The sequence below is a fragment of the Mesocricetus auratus genome, unplaced genomic scaffold (assembly GCF_017639785.1).
Source record: "Mesocricetus auratus isolate SY011 unplaced genomic scaffold, BCM_Maur_2.0 Super-Scaffold_100009, whole genome shotgun sequence".
Classification (NCBI taxonomy): domain Eukaryota; kingdom Metazoa; phylum Chordata; class Mammalia; order Rodentia; family Cricetidae; genus Mesocricetus; species Mesocricetus auratus.
Window position 1 is genome coordinate 36448825 of NW_024429193.1, and position 21008 is coordinate 36469832.

General features: G+C 44.9%; 1 protein-coding gene across 10 annotated transcripts in view; it reads left to right on the forward strand.

Moving 5' to 3' along the window:
• Window positions 1-21008, forward strand: part of Slc44a3 (solute carrier family 44 member 3) — a 79220-nt gene that overhangs the window by 16707 nt on the left and 41505 nt on the right. For all 10 annotated transcript variants that reach the window (XM_040751950.1, XM_040751947.1, XM_040751948.1 and 7 more), the window contains 4 exons: window positions 5963-6123; window positions 7269-7358; window positions 9145-9269; window positions 10021-10207. In XM_040751950.1, the coding sequence (XP_040607884.1) occupies window positions 5963-6123; window positions 7269-7358; window positions 9145-9269; window positions 10021-10207 (563 nt within the window). The remainder of the gene's footprint in view (window positions 1-5962; window positions 6124-7268; window positions 7359-9144; window positions 9270-10020; window positions 10208-21008) is intronic.

Consider the following 21008-nt stretch of genomic DNA (forward strand, 5'->3'; position numbering starts at 1 on the left):
GTTAAGTCTGTGTTTGTTCTTAGGTTTTTGAAACCATGATGAAACTTCAGAATACATTTGCTTTTAAAACTCTTCCAATTTATTGGTGTTGTGAAACCATTTAGTGTCAGAAAAGCAAAAGAAATTAGAGGTTTAGAAATCGGAAATCAGGAGATAATTGCTGGTGTACAGAGGGTTTGATTATAGTCCTGGGAAGCCAGGGTAACTAACTGGAAAGTCCCTGTGTGCAATTAAAGAACTCGTGTAGGTGGCATGGGATCAGCTAGGATGCTGAAATCTGCACGTTTGTGTTTTTTTAAAGTACTTATTTACTACAGCAGGAGCAAAGATCTCATACAAAGACACTAAAGTGCCTAGAAATCAATTTAACGAGAACCATAGGAGAAAAACATCAGTGCCGTTTTAGGCACAATGAAAAAAAATGAAAACAAACGGCAAGGTACTCTATGTTAATCATACCATTCAAGATGAAAAGACTTTATCCCTCTCTATCGGTCTGTTAATTTATCATTGTGGCAATGGACAGATTAACAGAACTAAATCCAAACACGGGAATTCATTGCATGGTAAAACTGGCATTGTGAATCAATGGGAAATGGGGATTTTTCTATAAATGGTTATCAGGCCAACCAGGGAGACAGCCAGTGGATGGTTTTCCTATAGAAAATAAAGTCAGAACATATTAGAAGCTTACACGGATTATCTCGAATCCTGAAAGTACGGAAGGCTTCTAACTCCCACTGAAAACCTGTAAACCAAGCTCTCAGAAGGCTGAGACAGGAGGATTGCCATGGGGCTGAGACCATCATGAAACCGATAAAAATGTAATTGGAAAAATCTAAGAAATCTAGTTAATACTATACTTGATGGTGAACAGTTGATGCTGTATAGCTAAAATTAGAAACGAGCAAGGTGACAGGGAGGTGGTGGCGCACGCCTTTAATCCCAGCACTCAGGGGGCAGAGGCAGACCGATCTCTGTGAGTTCAAGGCCAGCCTGGTCTGCAGAGTGAGTTCCAGGACAGCCTCCAAAGCCACAGAGTAACCCTGTCTCAAACAAACAAACAAAAAAAGAAAAACAGAAAAGAAACAAGCAAGGCAGTGGTCTGTTCCATACACTTTATTCAGTTCTGAAATGGGCAGTCTAAGAATGACAATGGTAAGGAAAAGAAAGACAAGGGAAGAAGAAAAACCAGGTTTATTTAAAGAAGAGTAACCGTGGTCTAGAAAAATCCAAAGGGCCTACGAAATACTAAGCAAATTGAGCAAAGAAGCTAGATACAAGTCAGTTGTCTTTCTGACATGGTAATGCACGCCTTAATCCTAGCACTCAGTAAGTAGAGACAGGTGGATGTCTGTGTGTTTGAGGTCAACCTGGTCTACAGAGTTCCAGAACAGTAAGGACTACTCCTCTGTCTCAAAGTTTAAAAGAAAATTGTCTTTTTGGACTTTAGTAGCAAGCAGTTAAACAGTTTCCAAAGTCCATCTTTACCAGAACTTTTTAGAATAAATAACTCAGAAATAAACTTAACAGACCTTAGCTGAAAATCTTAAGATCTTGCCAAGAGAAATGAAAGAATCTGATGGTTAAACACACTGTTTATGCATTAGTAATACCATTAGAATGTCATCTCTCTTAACATTGTTTTACATGTTCAGCAAATCCCTATATGACTTTTATAGAAATTGATAAGTTCATTCTAAAAACGTAGAAAAGATAAAGCTATAGGTGCTATTGTTTATGAAATCATATTGTGAAATGTCTCCTGTGGCTCATGTTTTATGCACTTGGCCTCAGGTGACAGTGCTGGTTTGGGAGGTTATGAAAATTTGAGAGGCACGACCTAGCCACAGGAGGTGGGCCACTAGCTGTGCAATCTTGCTGGTATCTGGCCACTGCCCCTCTCCTGCCTCCCGCAATCAGCATTCACTTCTTCCTGTCTGTTACAAGGTGAAGAACCTCCTCCACCACAAACACCATGGTATTCTCCGGTACTTAGGGCCAGGCAAACATGGACTGAACCCCCTGAGATCATGAGTCAGTATAAAACAGTCTTCCCTGTTTGTCTATATCTGTTCAATCTACTGGACCAGCGCAGACACAACCATAGAAAATCCATGGAGAGGGCTCTGTGGATAAAGTGTTTGCTGCACATGCATGGCGATGAGTTCGAATCTTAAGGATCCTTGTATGCAGTAGAGCACCCATCTGTATTCTTAGTGCTTCTCTGGGGTGATGGAGGCAGAGACAGGGGAATCTCCAGAAGCCTTTAGCCAGCTAGCCTGGTGAATATAACACAAAGCAACCAAGAGACCATGTTTAAAACCAGGGAGAAGGCAGGGATCAAAACTCCAGACTGTCATCTCGTCACATGCACAAGTGTGCAAACACGCTAAATGTTTTAAAGAATAATCGCTATTTTTAAAATGCATGAACAAATTGACTGAAATATCTTTCAATAAAGCTTCAGGTATTAAAAAAGGGGGGAGCAAGCTGGGTGGTGGTGATGCACTCCTTTAATCCCAGCACTCAAGAGGCAGAGGCAGGCGGCCAGTCTGGTCTACAGAGTGAGTGCCAGGATAGACTCCAAAGCTACCCAGAGAAATCCCGTCTCAAAAAAGGGGGCAGTGAGCCACATTTGGCTGAGCCCTACTTTCAAGTAGTAACAAAAGGACAAACGACTCAGCAGAATTAAGAAAAAGACACAAGCAGACATGAACTCTGATGGGACAACACCCTTCCTAGAAGAGTCAGTCATTTGGAAAGCAACACTCTGCTGAGGACATGAAACATGTGTGTGTGTGTGTGCGTGCATGTGCGTGCATGCGTGTGTGTGCGCGTGTGCGCGTGTGCATGTGTGTGTGCGTGTGTGCGTGCGTGTGTGTGCGCGTGCGTGCATGCGTGTGTGTGCGTGGGTGTGCGTGCGTGTGTGCGTGCACGCGTGTGTGTGCGTGCGTGTGCGTGCATGCGTGTGCGTGCATGCGTGTGTGCGCGCGCGTGTGTGCGTGCGTGTGTGTGTGTGCGTGCGCGCGTGTGTGCGTGCGTGTGTGCGCGTGTGCGTGTGTGCGCGTGTGTGTGCGTGTGTGTGCGTGTGTGTGCGTGCATGTGTGCGTGTGTGCGTATGTGTGTGCGTGCGCGTGCGTGCGTGCGCGTGCGTGTGTGTGCGTGTGTATGCGTGTGTGTGCGTGCGTGTGCGTGCATGTGTGTGCGTGCGTGTGTGCGTGCGTGCGTGTGCGTGCGTGTGTGTGCATGTGTGTGCGTGTGTGTGCGTGCGTGTGCGTGCGTATGTGTGTCCAGGAAGAGTGTGGATGGTGTGACAGCTGCTTCTTATATAGTTAAGCACACACATACCATATAACCCCATCATTCCACTCTTAGATCTTTACCCAAGAAAATAAAAATTATATGTCCCCAAATTATAAGATACATATATATGTGAATGTTGATAGTATCCTCATGTTTGGTGTTTGGGAACAACTCGAATGGCAATCAGCAGACAGACAGAAGGGCAAGTTTTGTGTTGAGCGCGTAGTGCTAGGCACTAGAAGGGTTAATATGTTGATCTGTGCAATGGGAGTCGAAGCAGCAGGACACAAAGGTGCATGTCCCGTGGCACCAGATGACACCAGAACCAAATCCAAGTCTAGTAGCAGAAATCAGATCTGCTGAGCTAGGGATGCAGCTCAGTTGCTTAGCATTCATAAAGCCCTGGGTTCAAATCCCCGGCACTGCACAGTTGTAATCCAGTAGAAGGCTCAGGAACTCAAAATGACCCTTGACTACATAATGAGTTTGACAACAGCCTCTCAAAATAAACAAACAAAAATGAACAATCAGGTCTGTGCGATACTAAGAGGACTTATTGCAGCTATAAAAATGTTCCATGTCCTAATCAGGCTCCGGTGGTTCCTGCATGTAATCCCAGAATCTGGGAAATGCAGGCAGGAAAATTGCAAGTTTTAAGCCAGCATTGGTTCCATAATGAGAAAATGAGACAGGGTGGCAGGTTAGTGTGTGTTGGGGGCGGTGTTCCTACTGTGTTTTGAAAGGGGTAGTAGTTATGTGAATGTACATATTTGCCAAAAGTCTGATTGCATACTTAAGATCTGGGTGTTACGTGGTAACATGAATATTTTGCAACAGAAAAAAATAAAAGAAAGAAAATCCCAGGGGCTGGAGAGATGGCTCAGAGGTTAAAAGTGTATATTGCTCTTGCAGAGGACCTGAGTTCAGTTCCCAGGACCCACACTGAGTGGCTCACAACTGACTATAACTCCAGTTCCAGGGAATCTGATGTCTGACTTCCACAGGAACCTGTACTCACCTGCACGCACATGTACATAATTAAAAATAAAGTAACTCTAAAAAGAAAAATAGGAAATCCCTTGTATTCTGATATGTGCAGCGCTGTAAGGTACATTAGTAACATTATTAAAAGTAAACAATAGATCAGTGTATAGTGTATTGCTTTTGCTTTAAAGGGGGAAATGTGGTATGTTTTATGTGTTTACAGATAAGTAATGCACAAATATAACTCATGTATATGTTATTCCATAACCACTACATCCTACAAACAGAACATAGGACATAGCCAGAGAGAACTTGGATTTTCTCCTTCTGTGTCTTTAAATTTATTTAGTGAAACTAGTCCATCTCCCCACCCCTTGCTCTTGAATTAAACACAGACTGTTCCAGAGTCTTCTCTGGCTACTTTCGGGTACGAAGTGTTCTGTATTCTCCACCCAGCTGGTCATTTGGGAGGTCCTCTTCAGTGCCAAGTGGGGCAATATGCAGCCTCATCCTGCTGAGGTTCCCCACTGCCTTCTATGTAGCTGCCTTAGATAAAGTCAGTAGAGTCTAACAATATAGACCCAGCATGTGTAGAATATCTGGACCTCAAAAAGCCCTCATACATCCCTTGTCCCTGAAAAATGCCATGCTGGTGTATACTTCTTAATCAAAGTCATGCCCTCCAGATGTTAAATTCCTTAAAGAAATTCTTGGGATGGGAAGAGTGTTCAGGGAGTGAAGTACTTGCTGCTCTAACATGAAGACCTAAATTCAAACCTCAGTCCTTACATAAAGGCTGGCCACAGAAGTGTGCGTATATGACCCTGAGCTCAGAGACGAAGACCCCGCACTCACTGGCCAGCCAGTCAAGACAATTTGTGAGCTCCAGGTTCATGAAGAAACCCTGTCTCAAAAACAAGGGTGGAATGAAAGGAGAAAACCAAGATTGACCACAGACCTACACACACATATACACACGCATACACATTCACGTGCATACGTGAACACACACACAACCATGTACATACAACACGAGCACACACACACATACTCACACACAAAGATTTTTATTCTTGCCGGGCATTGGTGGCGCATGCCTTTAATCCCAGCACTCAGGAGGCAGAGGCAGGCAGATCTCTGTGAGTTCTAGACCAGCCTGGACTACCAAGGGGAGTTCCAGGACAGCCTCCAAAGCCACAGAGAAACCCTGTCTCGAAAAAAACCAAAAAAAAAAAAAAGATTTTTATTCTTGTGCTGGAGTTGATAGTCTAAGGACGAAACATAAGAATCCAAATATTCCCTCTTATTAAAAAAAAAAAAGAAAGGTGGTGTATAGATATTCTATGGGATGTCATTCAGCCTCTCAAAAACAAAAAGAAAGAATAGTTTCAAAAGTCTAGTGTTTTCCTTAATCATTTTCTCAACATGAGTATCAACTAATCACGGGGGTGAGGGGTGGGGGGGTGGGGGTCAGTAGACAACATCCTGATTGAGCTTGAGTCATTAGGCTTTAGAAGCAGGTGCCTTTACCTGCTGAGTCATCTCGTTTAGTTATAAAGTCATTTTTACAAATGCTGAGCTTCTAGTTTAGGGATGTTGAAAATCTGAATATAAACATCCTTGAAGATAAATAGGCGATCGTTTTACCATTGACTCTGCCTTTTGTTCTCAGTAAGTCCTTCCCCTTACTTCATCGGTGCATCCCTCAGACTCCCGAGTGCTACTCCTTATTTGCGTCAGTCTTGATAAATGATGCTGATGCTCTCCAGCGGACTCTAAGTGGAATAATGGCGGGAAGAGACACCATCCTCGGCTTGTGTGTCTTCACATTCGGTAATTCTCCTTTAATTTATTTAGTAACTGTATATGGAATGCCCAATTTCCTAGCGCTCAAGTAATGAAAACTGAGCTTTTTTCACTTAAATATACAGCTTATTTATTTTCTTTACAGATTTGTTCGAAGGTTTAAGTGTAGACAGGGAGCAGTAGAAGTAGTTGGCTCTCAGTTGGGAAGCTGTCCTACATGGAACTGAGTCACTCTGTTGGCCTGGCTTCTGTCTCTTGTTAACTGCATACAAGATAGTCAAATAAAGTACTTTATGCCGCTTTATGCATTGGCCATGAAAAGTGCAATCGTTGGGGGCACCAGACACCAGTTCTGCTGACCAGTGTGCCTTCCACTTGTCAGTCTGAGATCAGAAGATTGCTGGCCGGGGAAAGGAAGGAGTGTGTGTCCACCGTCGTGTCACATGCAATGTCTGGGTGCCCAGCCCTGATGGAATCCTACCTGCTAGAGCAAAGGCCTGCTCCCTTGTGTGTCTGGGGAAGAAGCTGCCCACTCTTGACCCTGTGGTTTCCATGCTGTGTTTCACCTTGCTGAGGCTAAGTGCCGATTTTCTGTCTGAAGCAGTTAGGCCACGTTGCTTCAGAAAAATGTTGTAGGTAGCTACCTCAATGCTTTCCTGTAGCAGGCCTCACACCTGCTGAAAGAGACTTTTTGGTCAGCCATCAATGTATTTCTGCCTGTTTAAAAAAAGTTACTTATTAGCCAGGCATTGGTAGCACAGCCCTTTAATCCCAGCATAAAAGACAAAAGACTTAAATACTATAAAATTTTAAATACTTGATTTGGACTTGCAAAAAAATGTTTTCGGGTATTGTAGAAAAATACATTCATTTATTTATTGATTACTTAGTTATCTTTAACTATTTAAACTTGAGAAGGATGCTAGCATTTTTCAGAACCTACTTACTGTAGCTGACTTGTGTCACAGGCCTAGGAGGGTACCCTGGGTATAGCTGGTCAATTGTATTTAGTATTTGGAATGTTTCCCAAGATGCTTGGATATTGAGTAAGCTTGTCAGTCCTCACTTCCCGGGCCCAATCATCACAGTTTTATATTTGCCACCTTCCTACCCACCTGCCTCCCCTGCTGCCTGCTGCCCTCGAGCATCATGTGCTGCGCTTACCTTTCCAGCCTTGTCTCTGGCCGTGCTGTTCACTTTCCGATTCATCTCCACGCTTCTGGTCCACATTGTCATTTCGTTGGTCATTTTGGGATTGCTGTGTAAGTATTGCAACTCTTTTTGAGCAAATGGAACATCTTTCCAGTAAGTACAGAATTTAAAGTTTGGGGGGCTTGTTGTTGTTTTGTTTTTTTTTTTTTAACTAGAGTCTTAGAAGGAGATGCAGGCTAGCCCCATCAGTTTTACATAAGAGGAAAGCCAGGCCCAGGGAGGACAGTGGGAGTTGCCTCTGCCTCCCAGAGTGTTAATGCCCAATCTGTCTTTGATTCTACCTGTTGTGTAGCTCCTGAGACAAGGCCTACCAACTGGGTGACCCTGGAGCCCATAACACTGGGCTGAGGACAGATCTCAGTGCTAGAGTCTTGGTAAGCACACGGCCCTATATTCTATCTCCTGCACTGCAAACAAACAACAAAACAAAAATATATTTTACCAGTATTTATATACGTTGCAAGGAAGAATTCCAGCTGGCCATGTTAGTGTACACTGTTAGTCCCACAAGAATTCAAGGCCAGCCTGGTCTACATAGCAAGTTTCAGGATAGCCAGGGCTACATAGAGAGACGTTTACTCAATCTTTCTTTTCTTGCATTTTGAAGGATTTATTCTGTGCTACACTTACTCTGTGGGCCTGTAAGAACCCATGGTTGTCACACAAAGGCTCTGGCCAGTCTGAAGAGCAAGGCTGAGAAGGAGCAGAGACCAGTGGATTGTAACTATCCTAGGAGTTCTGAGGAAAGAGGTCCAGGCCCTATTTTCCAACTGATATAGGGCATTTTAATTTTGAATGAACAATATGACTGCAATGTTTCGCCCTTTGAATATTTAGTACTGCTCTCAGGCAGCCACACAAAGTCCTAGGTCCCTGTGTTAGTCACCTTTCCGACTGTGCAACAAAATCCCTGAGCAAATCACTTAAAGAGAGAATTGCTTAGGCTCACAGTTTCGGAGGTTTCACTCCATGGTCATGGGTTCCCTTGTTCTAAGCCTAGGGTAGTATTCTCCTGGTGGAAGCATGAGATAGCCTAGAGCTGATTATTACCTCATGGCCACTGAGATGTAGACAGCAAGCGTCCCCTATGCCTTCAAAGAACACATCTGTAATAACCCACTTCCTTCAAGTAGATCTTCTGCCTCCCAATAACACCAAGGATAGATCCAGCCAGGGGTCTAGCCTTCAACACATGAGCTTCTAAGCGGGGCATTTCAGTTTCAATCATGAAAAGCTCTGGAGAATGGCCATTGTGACAAGTGAAGACTGTATCATCATCTCCCCATTTATGATCAGCAGACAACTATGACCTCCCTGGAGTTACAACAGTGATAGTTTAAGGTCATGTTTTTATCTTGATGCAGAGTATTTACAGTGTCAGTGTATCTTCACATAATTTCCATGGGCTGTGTAAATGACCCACATCCAGGAACTGTCACCGGCAGACTTTACATGACTACTTTAGACTTTAGACTCTAATGCTCTTCCTCACCATTCTATTTAGTGCCCTACCTTCCTGATTATTCTCAGGCTCACCCTGTGTCTACCAAAGGTCAGCAGCAACCCCAGGATAGACAGGTTCTCTGTGGTTAACCTGGCTTTGCCCAGATCACCCAGAGAGAAGTGATGGACTACAGAGCGTCTGGGGATTTAGGACCTACTGTTGGAATAGGATCACTGGGTCTGAAGTGGCTGGACTTTGTGTGGGCATCTCTGAGTGTGCGTGTGTGTGTGTGTGTGTGTGTGTGTGTATGTGTGTGTGTGTGTGTGTGCGTGTAGAAGAAAAGTGGATAATCTCAGGACACATACCAAGCCTACCATCACTTTGTTTTCTAGTTGTCTGTGGTGTCTTATGGTGGTTATATTATGACTACACCAACGACCTCAGCACAGAATTGGACACCGAAAGGGAGAATATGAAATGCATGCTGGCCTTCGCCATCATCGCTACAGTCATGACGGTAAGACAAGCCTTCCCAAAAGACAGTTAAGTAGCCACCATCAGCTCTGAGTTCAAATTACTGAATTCCAGCCAGAAACAACTTGGATATTCCAGAAGACTTAACACTCCAGAGGTCACACACAGAGGTCACTCCACAGGTCACCTTAGGGAGAACAGTTTCAGGAGAGTGCTGAGGTCAAGGAATTTGTGGTGGATAAAGAGATAGGGGTCAGAAATGGGAGATAGGCAGTGACAAAAACAAACCAAGAAGCTTGACGAAGAAAAGAATAGCAGAGAAGGCTGGATGATACAGGGGTGAAGGATGGTGGTTTTCTTAATCTGGGAGCCTTATAACTATTTCTATCCAGAGAGGGAAGCCCAGTAAAGATGGCATAGCAAGTAGCTTTGAGACACACTCCTTTTACATGACACTCACATTCTCTTGTCCTATTTGCAGTCCATCTCTGGGTGTATGTCGTGGAGGAGGGAAAATGGAAGATTTTTTTTCCCTTAAAGAGCCTTATTCTCACCTTCAAACTCTTGCTCCTTTAGGAAGGGATTAGGCCTTGTTTGCTATTGTGATCGCAGGATCTGCAGAGGCCAGTACATAGTAAGGACTCGTTCATGCTCGGGAGTGCATCTCTCCAGTTTTATAGAAGTAGTGGGTATCTTCAAAGAGAGCCTCTCGGTGCCAGTTAAACTGTTCGTTTCCAGCCCCTCCCAGGTCCTCCCTGCTCGGCAGCGGTTCACTCTGACCTCTTTCTCAACAGGTAGTTCTCCTCTCCTTGATTTATACCCTCAGAAAGAGAGTGGAGTTGACAGTTGAGCTTCTCCAAGTCACAAATAAAGCCATCAGCAGCTGTCCTTTCCTGCTGTTCCAACCTCTGTGGACATTTGCCGTCCTCATTTTCTTCTGGGTCCTCTGGGTGGCGGTGCTGCTGAGCCTGGGAACCGCCGGTAAGTTGTCACCATTTCAGGACTGTCAGCCAATTCCTGTGAGGACCAAACCTCTTGTGCAACTAGAGGCGACTGAGTCAGGGGCTCTGTCATGGGGGACTCTTGTATTGGCTTTGGAGAAGCTGGGTTTCATGAGCTAATAAATTCAGTCAGGCTTGAAAACGTAGGTGAAATTATGATATGAATCAAAGCTCACATGAAGACTACTGTTAGTTGTCGTCAGGTGTAGGGCAGGAGACTATAGCTCAGTGGGTAAAGACCTTCCCTAGCAGGCATGAAACCCCGGGGTTCATCCCAGCACATTGCAAACTGAGTGAAATGGCACATGCTTATAATATTAGCATTCTAGAAGCAGGTGCAGGAAAATCAGAAGTTCAAGGTCATCCTTGGCTACCTAGCAAATTTGAGCCAACCTGGGCTCCATGAAAGCCTGTCTCAGGTTTAAATCTTTTTCAAGATGACACAGAATAAGACTCTGCTCCATGAACTGATTCCAGCAAAGCCAGCTTAAATTTGTAACAAGAATATATGGAAATTCAGGTTGCTTTGGTTTTGCAAGGGCAACTCTGTAGTCTCCATTCTCCTGTCATGTCCCAAGGCTTCTTCTCCATCAAGGGTCTTTCTCAGAATCATCTGGGTGGATGGATGGACAGATTTGGTATGGATATAAAGGGTTTTTGGGGGGCTGAGTGGTCATGGAACATGCCTTTAATCCCAGCACTTGGGAGGCAGAGGCAGGCAGATCTCCATTTGAAGCCAGCCTGGTCTATACAGTGAGTTCTAAGACAGCTAGGGCTACACAAAGAAACCCTGTCTTGAAAACAAACACATATAAATATATAAAAAAGATACATTTTTATCATACTCCTTAGTAAGACATTCATATTCTACATCAGTGTCTTTCTAAGTGTTGTCTGAAACTATGGCAAAAACTTATGTCTAGGCATTGTTGCCTTCACTGAGAAATTCCTGCTATGAAAACAAAATATAGGAGCCTGGGGAGCTAGTGCAATCCATAAAGGGTTGTTTTGCAACCACAAAGAACTGAGTTTGATCACCAGAATCCAACTGGGGAGGCAGAGACAGTCAGATCAGAAGTTCACTGGCTGAGAGATATTCTGGCCTACTGGTCAAGTTCTATTCCTCAGTTCCAGGACAATGAGAGGCACTGTCTCAATAATTAATTAGATGGTGCCTTAAGAGTAACACCCGAGGGGGTTGGAGAGATGGCTCAGGGGTTAAGAGCACTGACTGCTCTTCCAGAGGACCCAGGTTCAATTCCCAGCACTCACATGGCAGCTCACAACTGTCTGTATCTCCAAGATCCGACACCCTCACAGAGACACAGGTGCAGGTAAAATACCAATGTACATAGACTAAAATAAGTAAGTTATTTAAAATAAAAAAGAGTAACACCCGAGGTTATCCTCTGGCTTCTACCCATTCCTGCACACACCTGCTGCTGCACAAACCTGTACATACACAGATAAACAAATACACATGCACACACATGTGACTTTACGTGTCAGCCGGAAGAAGCCACGTGCTCAGTGATGACCTTCATTTAGCTGAAGCCCCTGAATCCTTGAAGACTGTTACCAACAATCCTGAAAACGCTTTGATCCCACTCTTCGATTGGGGGATGGCCCAGATTCATACTCTGTAGCAAGTACCAGCAGTGAATTACTTCATGAGACTGTCCCCAGGCAGCCAAGGGCAAGATCAGATGCCACACTCACGAAGCTGGTGCAATTCCCTAATACGTTATCAAGTGTATCTTCTCCCTTATTTACTCCGTTCAGTGAGGCAAAAATGCATGCTCTTGCACAATGTCTATAATACAGACACAGGCCCATGTCACAGAACAAAGCCAAAGTAGCAAATTCTTTGTGAATATCATTCCCTTCCCTCTCCTCTGGATTCAGATGCTCATCGGCTCCTCGGAAGCTACATTCCAGATTTGGGGATGCTGTAGGAGCAGCCTCTTCTGCTGGAGGTCTCTGAAGTCTTTCTGAAGACCTCCAGTAAACGTCCAATAGTCACCCAGAGAGGAACCGTGGTCAAGCACAGAGACTATAATAATCAGAATGAGCTCTGTCTTCTACAAAAGAAAACCGAAAGGTGTAAAGTATGTAAGACCCCAGTGCCTTCTCGCTCCACAACCTCTGCTCTTTCCTGCCGCTTCATAGATGAGAGAGCCATTTGGGCTCCAGCCCTGGTGTCTCACCTCAGCCTTCAGGAAAATGTCAGGCAGCACAGAATTCTACCCACCCTCAATGGCCAGCCCCAAGGGACATGGTAACACCTCTCTGCTAAGGAAGTTGGAAAATGAAGTTTCCATTTGGCCAGCCAGGCACCGTGAAAAACTTAGAGGGTCTATTACCCAGGAGGGAAGGAAATCTCTACGACTGCACTTGAAAGGAGCACACAGCAAGAGCCTTCCTCCAGCTCACTGGCTCAAGGTAGGCTCAGTGCTGTCAGGTGGCAGAGCAGGGGCTGTGTGCACAACACGGAGAAACCAGCCCTGTGCTGAAAGGCCCTCGGCTAACTCCACACCAGGTGATTTCCTATGTTCTCTTCCACCAGCACCACGACCCCCTTGTAACTTGTCTGCCGTTCTCAAGATTTAAGCAGGAAAATTAAGGGTCCAGTAAGTCATCGGTTGACAATTGTACAGCGAGAATGAACTATGGCTCTCTGACTGCGGAGCTCTCTGCACTAACACACTTGCCACCGCCTACCTCACTTTCTGGGTGAGGTGCTGGCCCCACTGTGCAAGTGGAAAGGCTGGAAATTGCCAGAAGATCAGAAATGGATAGAGCAAAAATAGACTCGGTGCAGGTCGGGAGAGGGCCTGGTCTCAGGCAAGATGGAAGAATCCCAGTCCTGAGAGTCAAAGGTGATGTCATGGAGTTACAGCCCCAAAGCTGTTTTGGGATTGAATTGCTAGCTTGGTATCCCGTGACATTCTCCTCCACGGGCCCAACAACAGGGCTTGGACAGCTTCAGCCACAAGGACCTGGAGTGAAGGCAGGGAGGCAGGAGGTCATTCTTTGGTTGAAGGCAGCCTGTTTCTCCACAGCCACTTCATAGGACTGTGTGTCAGAGTATGATGGCTTCTCTATTAGTGCAAGAGCTCAGTGGGCACGGATGAGAGGAGCCTCAGGGAAGGAAAAGGAAGCGGAGGGTCTAGATCCAAATGCAGCTCTCCAGGTGAGTGATCTCCTTGACAGTAGAGCAGGTACCACAAAGAGCGGCCCCTGCCCTCCCAACTGTACTCCAGGATCAAGGGCTCCCTTGGACCACCTGGCCCTCCTTTCTACACACTCATGGGCTGCCCAAGAGCAGAGTCCCCTTTGTTTACCAACTTCACCCAGTGTCAGTGGCTTGACTCTGGGCCAAGCAGGCCAGCAACTGCACTGAGTTTTGACCCTAGGAAGATTCCCCAGCTGTGCCTGTGAGAAGTGTGAGCAGCTTCCACGTCTTGGGAAGGGATGCTTGCCAGAGGACGCAGGTGGACCATGCATGGTGGCTCCTTGTGTCACTGAATGTCCTCTCAGGCAGTGACATAGAAGACAAGATCTTTGTGACCTAGAGTGAGGTTGTGTGTGTGTGTGTGTGTGTGTGTGTGTGTGTGTGTGATGTGTGTGTGATGTGTGTGCAGGTAAATATGTGAGTTTTCTTTAGGCTAAAAGTTGAGTAAATTAACAATTTACTATGCAGAAATATAGTGAATTTTGGTGGGTCATGTTTTCTCAAGTGAGTTGTTTCTCTAGTGATTTCAGTCATCTGTTAACTAGTTCACAAGGTGTAGCATTTTTGAGGATCATCTCAGCATCCTGGTGGCAGTAACATCTCTTAGTCCACTGGAACCTGTCCACTAACTTTAATCTAATGAAATAACGAGCCTGATATGGTGGTGCATACCTGTCACACCAGTACTCATGAGGGTAAAGCTGGAGGATCTGGAATTCAAAGTCTGGGCTACAAAGAGAGACCCTGACTTTAAAAACCAAAGTCAAAACTAAACAAAAAGCGAAAATCATAGTTACCTTAGGAATCCAGCATGTGCTGTTGGTGAGGAGAAGAGCCCAAATGATCTGGGTGGCAAGTGATCGATAAAGTGGCCAAGAAGCCCAGAGTGGAGAAGGAGAGAAAGGCCCATTTGGAGATGGGGGCCAGCAATGTAGGGGAAGTTCCAGGTCCAGCAATGGCTGAAAGGGCAGCCACGGCCATGTACACAGTGTGCTTGAAGCAGGCACTGGGCTGGGCTGGGAGAGGAGGCAGCAGGCTCAGACAGGGTTTCCCATCAAAGGACCTGGGGTCCAGATTTCTTCAGATTTCCTGGGGAACAATTTCTCTGTGCTTTCCTCTTGTTGTCTGTGGGAGGCTGAGCTGGAAGAGATCTTCACCTTGCAAATGAAGGACCATGTGAAGCCAATCACAGTGACACATCTTCACACAGTGTAAAAGAATATTCCATAACAAGAGACTTCAGTGGCTCTTGTTGTTCAGAAGTTCAGGTCATTTCACTGCTACAGAGAAAAGCTGTCCTCATGTATTGCTCTGTGCTTTGTTCCAGTATGATCTGACCTAGAACCTTCTCTCCTTCCCAACTCTCACTACAGCTCTCCCTGCAAACTGCTTCGGAAGCTAGGCACTCTTAAAATTTGTTTCCAGTATTCTATTTCTTGGATGATTATCTATAAATTTCTTGGGCATATATATCTAAGTATTTCTTGTATATTGTTTTCATATTCTTCCTTCTTTCAACAAATACTTATTGTCTGCCTATTATGTGATCATCTCTGGAGATGTATTATGTGTGCCTACTATGTGCTTTGGGTACCTGAAATATAGCAGTAAGCAAGTCAATAGTCCCATTCTTCAGCAAGAAGAATAAATATGTCATATGTTTTAAGGTGCTCAGTATTATAAACAAAAAAAATGTGTTGCTGTCTTAGTTAAGGTGTCTATTGCTGTGATGAAACACCCTGAGCAAAAGCAACTTAGGGAGGAAAGGGTTTATTTGACTTACACTTTAACTCACAGTCCAAACAGGGCAGGAACCTGGAGGCAGGAGCTGATGTACAGGCCATGGAGGAGTGCTGCTTACTGGCTTGCTCAGTCCGCTTTCCAAGAGCACCCAGGGACACCAGGCCAAGGGTGGTACCTCCCATGGTAAGGTGGACCCTCACACATCAATCATCAGTCAAGAAAATACACCCACAGGCAAATCTGGTGGGGGCATTTTCTCAACTGAGATTCCCCCTTTCAGATGAGTCTACTTCATGTCAAGCAGATATAAAACTAGCCAGTGTAGTTGTGATCCACAAGTATAAGAACACTGAGGAAAGGAGCATGTTTGTTCTTCTCTGTCTCTTGACTCAGTGTGCTATATCTGAATGGGTAGCTGTCTGCTGGACATTACAGACAGTAACATTTTCCTCTTATTTTTCCTAATTGTCCTGCAGCCAAAGCAGAGGCAGAAGCCAGGCTGGGGGTCAGAAGGCCACAGAGTCAGTAGGACCCATGGGCCAGTTTTCTTAAAATGCCCCAAGAAAATATACAGAACATTCTAGAAAACTGAGCTTTTTTTGAGTTGTGTCTGTTCCTTTTTTGAAATTGTCCTATCTGGCTGGTCTGTCTTCCTTATGAATCTGCCATTGACAATGATCAGTATACCACTATAGTCTCTCAAAATGCTTTAAAAGTCGCCAATAGCATCAAGGCTGCAGCTAGGTGTATGATGAATTCTACCCAGGTTATACTAGTGTTTCAAGGGAACCTGGAAAATTTCCTCAAACATCTTTAATAGAATATTTTAAGGACTGGAACCATGTCTCTGCTCTTCCAGAGGACCTAGGTTCAATTCCTAGCATCCAGGTGGTGACTTACAACCATCTGCAATTCCAGTTCCGGAGGATATGACATCTTCTTCTGGCCCCCACAGACAGCATGTGTACACCTGATGACTCACACATATGCAGGCGAGACACCCATACACACAAAATTAAAATTAAAAAATAGAATATGTTCTTTGAAGACTGTTCATCGATCCACTAATTCAAAATTTACTGTGAGCTAAAAATCTCGAGGTGAGCAGTGGTGATACACACCTGTAATCCCAGCACCTGGGAGGTAGCGGCAGGCAAATCTTTGAATTCTAAGCCAGCCTGGTCTACACAGTAAGTTCCAGGGCATCCAGAACTATAGAGAGAGAAATCCCCTGTCTCAAAAAAATTTTTTTAAACTATTAAAACGTGAACAATGTAGCTTTTCTCCTCAGTTAGAAGACAGAGAACACTCATCAAGAAAAGTAAGCAAATGACTGTAACAACTGGAAAGAGGTATGGAGAAAATCAAATCAGGACAGGAACAAAAAAAAAAACGCCTGAGCAGACAGGATCTTGGTTATTAATTTGGCCATAGGGTTAGAGTTAGGGTTGGGGTTGAGCAAAGGTACTTGAACAAAGACTTGAAAGTGGTGTAGACAGGGCCACAAGGCTGGCTCAGGGGAGGAAGAATGTCCCAAGTAGGCAGGGTCCTGGGGCACAGGAAGGAAGCACATTCAGCTAGAATGATGTCATAAGAGGGCAGACTAAAGTCAAAGGAAGAATGGGGTCAAACCCTGGGGATATGAGATGGGAAGTTCAGAGAACAGAAACATGGCCCAATGTTCATTTTAATGTAGTAATGCAGGATGGAGAGAGATAGGGCCATGGCTACTAGGTCTCCATAGTGGAGTGTTACATAGAGGGTTCTGCAACTACTTTGGAGTGTGTAGTATTTGCTGATGTACTGGATGAAGGAGGGAGGCAAAAGAGTTTGCAATGGCTTTGGGTTGTTTTGCCTTTTCTCTAACTTTAGCAGCTGGAAGAAGAGATGGCCATTAACTGAGTTGGGACAGAGAGTTGAGAGGGAGCATTTCATGAGTAGAAATTAATTTGAGAAGTTATTTTTTCACAATCAGATGGATATTTCTAATAAGCAATGAGTCTGAAGTTCAGAAGGAACATATAAACAGTGCTTGAGAGTAGATAAAGATTTGTGCTGTGAGACATTTCAATGTTAAGATGCCCTAGAGGGAAGGGACAGGGCTTAGCTCAGTGGTAGGGTGCTTGCCTAGGTTTGCTGTTGAAAAGAATAAATGGGCTCTGGAGATAAGGAAGGACAGCAAAGGGAGCTAAAAGCGAAGGCTGGAGTAGGTGACAAGAGTGACATTCTGGGAAGGGTCCCAGGGCATGTGAGTGGTTCCATGTCTAAGGTAAGAATGAAGATCTCAGCACTGCTGTCTTATAGCACCTTGGAGGTTAGGCTATCGTAATTGTTGCAGATAAGGGGGGAGGCGGCCATGATTGGGGTCTCTTAACAGAAGGTAGGAGGAAAAGAATTGGAAGTGTCTAGTATAGACAGTTAATCCTGAGGGATTTGCCTGTGAGAGAGAGCTGGGGTAGGAGTCCAGGCTTTTTGTTTGTGTTCGTTTTGTTTTCTTCTGGGGAAGAGTTAAGAATAACTTAGGAAAGGGGGTGTTTTGATGGAGTAGAGCAGAATTGTGAAGAGACCTTTTCAAGTGTGTGGGAAAGAGTGGGCTCTAATGACAGGGTTGGCCTCAGACTCAGGGGCAGCTTACCCTTTCAAGGACTGAGGTTAAATTCTGGATACATTGATACGTATGCGTGGGGAGCAGGCATAAATAGAGGTCTTCCAATTGCCTCACTTTTCTTAGAGCAACAGGAAATGAAGTTATTGGATCTGTGGTTGGAGGAGAAATGGTAAAAGTTGTCTAGAAGATGAGATGAGCAAACCAACCTGGTCACCTGTAAGTCCTCAGAGGAGGTGTCTTCAATAGGGTCACCTGTAAGTCCTCAGAGTCTCAGAGGAGGTGTCTTCAACAGGGTCACCTGTAAGTCCTCCGAGTCTCAGAGGAGGTGTCTTCTGGTTTTCTTTGGCATCACTCATTTTTCCTCCTGATGGCCAATGTCCATCAAAATGCCAGTGTGCAGTAGATGTTCCATAAGTGTTTAATATCAGCATTGGTACCATATTACCTACGATTCATTTGTAGTTAGCCATGCATCACACTTTGTTCTTAACACCTTGTCCATTTATTACATTTGCTATTGGTGGCTATTGGTGGCTACTTGTGTCAAATTTAGAGTCAGGATGAGATGCAGTCACAAGAAAGTGAGAAGTAGCTATTACTATCCTTAGGAGGTAAGAATCTTTTAGAAGGTTCCATAATTTCCAAAGGATCCTGCCTGCACCAACAAGGCCCACCAGGAGAGGGCAGTCCTGCATGCATTAGCATGCCTGCCCCACCCTCAGGCTCTGGGACACTAAGGAGGTCCTTCTGTTCCCAGGCATTCAGTCTCAAGCCACAGTGCCTGATCCTTTAAGAGACATGCTTAGAGCAGTGGTCTCTTGCAGTGATTTCCTCCCAGGTGGCATTCGCCATCATATGGAGATTTTTTTTGAATCATCATAAATGGGGGATAGAGGCAAAGCTTACTCCTAAACACCCACAAATGGATCAAACAATCACTACAGTCTACACGGAAATATCTGCTCCAAAATGCCAGCAAGTGCATCAAGAAACTAAATAATCCTATGAACATCTATAAACAGCTCAGTAAAACTGATACAGAGGTGTGAGTTCGAGGCCGGGCTGGACCGACAGCATCCAAAACAATACAGAGAAACCCTGTCTCATAAAAACAAAACAAAACAAAAAACTCATACAGAGGAACGAACAGAAGGCAGCTTCAGGAGACAGAGAGATAGCTCCAGGGGTAAGAGCACTTGATGTGCAAGCCTGACAACCTGCATTTGGACCCCCCAGAACCTACCTAAAAGCTGGGCCTGGCAGTGCAAGCCTCCATAATCCCAGCATGCTATAGGGAAAGGGAGAGACGAGCGGAGCTCCTGCGGTTTGAGAGCCAGCTAACCTGGCTTGGGCGGCAGTCAAGAGGCCATTTCAAACAAGACAGAAGGGCAAGGACCAAAGCCTGAAGGTTGTCACCTGACTGCCACATGCACGTCACGGCATGCGTGCCAACACCCCCACACACGAGCATGCCCACTTGCCTGCATACATGGGGTGAGTAGGGAAGACTCAGCGCTTCAACTCATAGAAATCTGTCAAAAGTAGACTATGGATTTTGCTTCTTTGAAGGAAGTCAAGTCTTTGAAGGCCAAGCCATCTTGATCCGTCGCTTCAGACCCTCCACTCGCCGCCTGTTATCACCAGTGAGGCAAGCTAGGAAATGTGTAGCAATGGCCATGGAGGACAGCCAAGAGGGCAGACTGTCCTCTCAGCATCCATACCGACCTTCTGTCTGTGTGAGAAGTGAGATGCCCCCAACGCCCTTCTATGTAAATATTCTCCACCTCCAAAGCATGATGGGCGGCCACTGCCTGATTGCTCTCAGGCCGTACTCCAGAGGGTTCAGAGTGTTGTTCTCAAAGCCTGCGGGCCTGATTTATGTAAAGGGCACTGTCATCACAAGGGGCCACTTGTTTGTGGTTGGGAATGCTTTTCTGAAGCACTCCAGCTTTGGAAAAACAGGCATATTTCTTAGCCTTGCCTGAAACACATGTCCTTCCAAGCCCAAATGAGCTCAGCGTTCAGTATAGACCAATGTCGCCATCTCTCTGTAAAGCAAGCTAGCCCACCACCTCTCACAGTGGGAATCTTGTCTGTCAGAACTTAGACAGGAAGCAGTGAAGATCAGCCTTCACCTGTGGTTTCGCTCACACGTGGTTGTCTTCATCCTCCTCTTTGTGCTTGAACTCTATTGGGAGTGTCTGAAGGCAAAGGAACGGATGGACTGAACGTCTATGGGGAGCTGTGACAAGAAATACAGGAACATGTTCAAATCATAGGCAAGTTGTAGGTTTCCCCAAAGATCAAAGTGCCTGCTTTCTTCATTACAGGAGTTTATTTGAAGAGCTAATGAGAGAACATATAGAAATCAAGCATGGCTACGGATCTGGGACCTGGTTTACCAGTTTCTGCAGAGCTAGGTCAAAGGATCCTTTAGGTTGGAGGGAAAAGGAGAGTGAGGCACACGAGCAATGGAACATTACTAATACCCCTTACTGACTACAACTTAATGCAGTATTTTGCTCATGAAATACAGTATAACGATAATATGATAACAATAATGATAATTGTTATCACCCATGGAGGGATACTCCTGTAGGCCGGGCTTTATCTCAGAAGCCATCCAGATTACATCACTTCACGATCAAACTACCTAGAAGAAATCAGTACCCAGGCAAAACTAAGACTCCAAGAAGCAATATAATGTGTCCCAGGCTTCCAAACACTAAGATCCACACCAAGGAAAGTAGGTGTTTTACACATGCCAAGAGCATTTACTCTTGCAACAAACTCTAAATGGAATCCACTTGAGTGAATGAAGACTCCAGAGTGTCTCTTATGGAGTCTAAGTTCTTTGGTGAAGAGTTCTGTAATACTGCCAAAATGGTTTGTGTGTTTTCATCAACATAACTTATTTGGCCCACATCTTACAAGGTGATGTAACAAAGTATATACAGGGCAAGGTGTCCTTCTATTAATCATGAGATGTCACTGAAGTTAGACTCTTTGGAAACCATTTCACACCCTCAAAGCCGAATGAATTTTAGAGTGTTATGTCAAACGTGTTACAAATTCACTACAGTCACTGCTGATACTGTTGTTCATATTACTTAAAGTCAGGCTGGAGAGACGGCTCAGCTGTTAAAGGTTAGGCTCACAACCAAAAATATATTATTTAAATTCTCAAATTTTAGT